This window comes from Bison bison, unplaced genomic scaffold, assembly GCF_000754665.1.
Source record: "Bison bison bison isolate TAMUID 2011002044 unplaced genomic scaffold, Bison_UMD1.0 scf7180017862559, whole genome shotgun sequence".
Taxonomy (NCBI): domain Eukaryota; kingdom Metazoa; phylum Chordata; class Mammalia; order Artiodactyla; family Bovidae; genus Bison; species Bison bison.
The window spans coordinates 69,958-75,414 of NW_011493131.1; the positions used below are offsets into that span (position 1 = coordinate 69,958).

At 38.5% G+C, this 5,457-nt stretch overlaps 1 protein-coding gene across 1 annotated transcript; it reads left to right on the forward strand.

Annotated features, from left to right (window-relative positions):
* The first annotated feature begins 2,529 nt into the window (after positions 1 to 2,529).
* LOC104983419 (olfactory receptor 4N4) lies at positions 2,530 to 3,456 on the forward strand. Its single transcript, XM_010832865.1, has one exon. The coding sequence runs from the start codon at positions 2,530 to 2,532 to the stop codon at positions 3,454 to 3,456; it is 927 nt and encodes a 308-aa protein (XP_010831167.1).
* The last annotated feature ends 2,001 nt before the right edge of the window (positions 3,457 to 5,457 follow it).

Below are 5,457 nucleotides of genomic sequence, written 5' to 3' on the forward strand. Positions count from 1 at the left end.
ATATCATATTACTAGAGAAAGAAGTGAGGGATATTAGATGGTAATCAATACGATCTGTTAAGGAGTCAATAGAAGAACATAAGTGCATGATAGGAAAGCCAAGCACAGTGGAAAAATCTGCAACCTTTAACCTTTTCTCTTATGTCCTAAAGACAGTCTTGATATCTGAAACAGTATGAAATAACCAATTGTGTAATAGAGTGCAAGGTGCACATAACTTAGGAATAAGTACAGAGAGATTCCTGACTTACTTTTCTAGCAGCAGGTTTTATTATACACAGAAAAAAATGATAAATATTTAAGCCAATGAATGCTAGGAAAAAAGGAAGGAAGGAACAAATGAAAGAAGGGAAAGAGGAAAGGAGAAAGAAAAAAAGAAAGGAAGGAAAGAACAGAACAGAAAGGTTAATTTAGATTGTGCCATTTGTAAATGTTTGTGCTTCAGTTTTGCTTAGGGAATCAATTCATGTGTTTGTGCATGTGTGCGTGTGCATATGTGCATTTGTATAGATATCCATGTGTCTATGTGATGTAAACTGCCTCTTTAATAATTCCAGATTTTAGCTATATACAAAAACATCTGCTATTAGTTAATCTATTTGGGTTTAGACACACAAAATCAGATATTTTTACATCTCAAATAGATATATATTACAGTGCAGTATTATCATCTAGTTCAAGTCTTCAAGTTCTGAAAATGTTCCATCCTAAAAATAAACAACTTTTTAGCATGTACAAAAAACATGTGTATTTTATTTGTACATTTTTATATTTATTTTCATTATGACACTTTCAAAAATAGAATTACAAAGAATGGGATATAATCATATATACATAGAAATTCTACTGTTATTGTTTTTGTGTAGGATGGGGAAATTTCTGCTCTACCCATCTTGAGTTCTTGTGGTTGGACTAATAATAAAATTTATGCAAGGCAATTTAATCACAAGCATAGAGGTCTTACAGAAATGAGATTTAAACAACTGGCCAAAGTAGGTGCTTTAATACTTTTTAGATAAAAAAACAGGAACTTTGTAACAGATAGGACAAAGAAATTTAGGCTTTAGATGGTCAATTAGTAAAGAACCTAAATGGAGTCTGGGTTTGGGGTAGAAAAATAAAAAATAACAAGATTTGTTTATATGAGCTTCTCGCTTAAATTCCCTGTCTCTAGGGACAAGGGTGTCCTTTTACCCCAAGATGCAGGTGGTGCCACAAAGAGATTTTTTCCTGCTTTCAGGGAGACAGAAAGAAGGATCAGAGTGTCTCCCTTGCATTGACCATTTCTTAACTAACTTATTGAGGCACATTTGAGGTGGCCTACACTGGGTCTTCAAATTTTCATACCAAAAATTATCCTGTACAGTGGATAAGTACACTGCCAATTTAAAGACAACTGTACAGATAAGCCTCAGATCTCAATTTCTCCAGAACAACCAGGATTCTTTTTATTTAGACCAGGATGATGGGTTAATATTCAATAGAGAAAAAGGAAATATTTTAAGAAAGCAGGTTTTTAAAAACGTTTTAGGCAAACATTCCCTAAGGTATAATTTACATACAGTAAATGTATTAATTTTTGTCTAGTTTAATAGTTCAATGAATTTTGAAAAAAAAAAAGATACTTTTAACCATTACAGACAAGATATGCAATGTTTCTTGCCTTAAAAAACTCTGCCATTCCTTTTTGCTATCAATTTCCATCTTACCACCTCCCCCCCATTCAAATAAAAATTTGAAGAATTTAAAAAAGTTCATATGCCTCATGTGAATCATAAACAAATGCAGGGCAGGACAGAGTGCTGCATGAGAGAGAAGTTAACAGGAGTGCAGGACAGAAGCAGAACAGTGTGGCTTCAAGATTTGGGTGTTGGCACTTAATGATTTATAGAAGAATAAAGGGTGGAAGTGGCTTCCCCAGTGCTCATGGGTAAAGAATCCACCTGCAGTGCAGGAGACGTGGGTTCAATCCCTGGGTGAGGGAAGATTCCCTGGAGTAGGGCATGGCAACCCACTCCAGCATTCTTGCCTGGAGAATCACACGGACAGAGGAGCCTGGCAGGCTACAGTCCATAGGTCACAAACAGTTAGACACAACTGAAGCAGTAGCAGGCACACAGGTAAAGAGTAGAAGAGATTTCTTCATGTATGGGAGAGTAATGGTATAACATTGGAGAAGGCAATGGCACCCCGCTCCAGTACTCTTGTCTGGAAAATCCCCTGGATGGAGAAGCCTGGAAGGCTGCAGTCCATGGGGTCGCTGAGGGTGGAACCCGACTGAGTGACTTCACTTTCACTTTTCACTTTCATGCACTGGAGAAGGAAATGGCAACCCATTCCAGTGTTCTTGCCTGGAGCATCCCAGGGATGGGGGAGCCTGGTGGGCTGCTGTCTATGGGGTCGCACAGAGTCGGACATGACTGAAATACTTAGCAGCAGCAATGGTATAACATGTAGAATTCACAGTTTTTAGTGGGAGAAAAACTGGAAATAAATTCTCTACTCTCCCATGCACTACAGGCACAGGAGATGAAGATAGAAAATAGCACAGCGGTGACAGAATTCATTCTCCTTGGTCTGACCCAGTCTCAAAATATTCAGCTCCTGGTCTTTGTCCTGATCTCAATTTTCTACCTCATCATCCTCCCTGGAAATTTCCTCATCATCCTCACCATCAGGTCAGACCCCAGTCTCACGGCCCCCCTCTACTTCTTCCTGGGCAACCTGGCCTTCCTGGATGCATCCTACTCCTTCATTGTGGCTCCCAGGATGCTGGTGGACTTCCTCTCTGAGAAGAAGGTGATCTCCTATAGAGCCTGCATCACTCAGCTCTTCTTCTTGCACTTCCTTGGAGGAGGGGAGGGATTACTCCTTGTCGTGATGGCCTTTGACCGCTACATTGCCATCTGTCGTCCTTTACACTATTCGACTGTCATGAACCCTAGAGCCTGCTATGCCTTGCTGTTGGTTCTGTGGCTCGGCGGCTTTGTTCATTCCATTATCCAAGTGGCTCTCATCCTCCGCTTGCCCTTCTGTGGTCCAAACCGACTGGACAACTTCTTCTGTGATGTGCCGCAGGTCATCAAGCTGGCCTGCACTGACACCTTTGTGGTGGAGTTGCTGATGGTCTTCAACAGTGGCCTGCTCACCCTGCTGTGCTTCCTGGGCCTGCTGGCCTCCTATGCAGTCATCCTCTGCCGTATAAGCGGGTCTGCTTCTGAAGGGAAGAGCAAGGCGCTGTCCACATGCACCACTCATGTCATTATTATACTTCTCATGTTTGGGCCTGCCATCTTTATCTACACTCGTCCCTTCACAGCCTTATCAGCAGACAAGGTGGTTTCCTTTTTCCACACAGTGATCTTTCCTTTGATGAATCCTGTGATTTATACCCTTCGCAACCAGGAAGTTAAAGCTTCCATGAGGAGGATATTGAGCCGGCATGTGTTTTTCTGAATAGGTTTTATAATATGAAGTCATGAACGGGAAATCTGGCTGCAAATTTTTCATTCATTTAACAAATACTGCTTTTCATTGAGTGCCTTCCATTTTTCATATACTACTATAAGTATTGGGTCTTCCCTGGTGGCTCCAATGGTAAAAGTGTCTGCCTACAATGCGGGAGACCTGGGTTTGATCCCTCAGTCAGGAAGATCCCCTGGAGAAGGAAATAGCAACCCACTCCAGTACTCTTGCCTGGAAAATCCCATGGACAGAGGAGCCTGGTAGGCTACAGTTCATGGGGTCACAAAGAGTTGGACACAAATGAGCGACTAAGGCTTACAGGATATTTGAACAATGCTATCTACAAATTTGACTTAGTTGCTATTTATAGACTACTGCACTCAACAATGACAAGCAAATGTTCTTCTCAAGTGCACCAGTCATTCTCAAAGATAGATCATAGGCAAGCCCATAAAAGTCTCACTGTATTTCATATAGAATACATGCTCTGACCACAATGAGCCTGAATTGGAAATGACTGAGAAGAGAAACATATTCCACAAATATGTGCAAATATATTCACATGCTTTTAATAACTTAATGTACACCAGAAATATTACAGGGGATATTAAAGATATTTTTCCTTTAATAATCTATCTTCTGAGAGTTTGATTATTTCTTATTTGATTATTTCTTGAATAACTGTTTGGCAGATACAGCAGATGAGCAACTGGGTCTGAAGCTTCCTTTGTGGGAAGATTTTAAAGTACAAATTAAATTTCTTTAGTAAATATACAGCAATTCAAGTTATCTGTTTCTTCTTGAGTTAGTTTTGGTAATTAATGGTCTTAGGATTTTGTGCATTCGAGCTAAGTTATCAAATTTATTGGCATGAAATTGCTCAGAATGTTCCATTAGCGTTCTTTAAATTTCTGTAATATTCATAATAATTGTTTTTTTTTAACTCCTGATATTATTAGTTTGTGTAATCTCTTTTTCCCCTTGAAAATGTGGCTAAATTTTTCTGAATTTTATTGTTCTTTACAAGGAACTAGCTTTTGGGTTCATTTATTTTTCTCAATTTAAGAAATTTATATATTTCTTTCTTTATCTATATTATTTAGTTTCTTCTTTCTTTGGATTTAATTTTATGTTTTTTTCCTAAATTTGGAGATTAAATTATTGATTTAAATTTTTTCTTACAAACCTTTTAAATAAAATCAGTTGCTGCTACAAATTTCCCTCTCAGCACTACTTTATCTACATATTGCATATTTTTTATGTTGTGTTCTCATTTGCATTCCATTAATAATATATTCTAATTTAAACTTTGATTTTCTTACTCGTGAGTTATTCAGAGTGTGTTTTTTCCTAAAGTTTTGAGAATATGCCTAATACATTTCTAGTTTAATTCTATTGTAGTCTAAGAACATATTTGATATGATCTCAGTTTTTAAAAGTTTGAAATTTGTCCTATGTCCCAGAATAAATCTATCAGATTAATACCTGTCATGTTGAATGCCATCATAAGTTTTGAATTTAAAACATAAGAGTGTACTTTTGAAAAATATTGAAAAATTCTCACGATATATCTATAGGACACAGCAATAATAGCTCAACATTGCTGCTGCTGCTGCTAAGTCGTTTCAGTCATGTCTGATTCTGTGCAACCCCATAGACGGCAGGCCACCAGGCTCCACCGTCCCTGGGATTCTCCAGGCAAGAACACTGGAGTGGGTTGCCATGTTCTTCTCCAATGCATGAAAGTGAAAAATGAAAGTGAAGTCGCCCAGTCATGTCCAACTCTTAGTGACCCCATGGACTGCAGCCTACTAGGCTCCTCCGTCCATGGGATTTTCCAGGCAAGAGTACTGGAATGGGGTGCCATTGCCTTCTCCACAACATAGCTGAGAAATTGTCAATTTTATCATCAGTTAGGTATATCCTTTATGTGTAGTGTAAAACAGCATCTCATGGATTATCTCCTGAATTTCTTCCAATGAATTGTAAACT

What these genes read in the sequence shown, in the direction of transcription:
- LOC104983419 (XM_010832865.1), top strand. Translation starts at nt 2,530, where the DNA reads ATGAAGATAGAAAATAGCACAGCGGTGACAGAATTCATTCTCCTTGGT.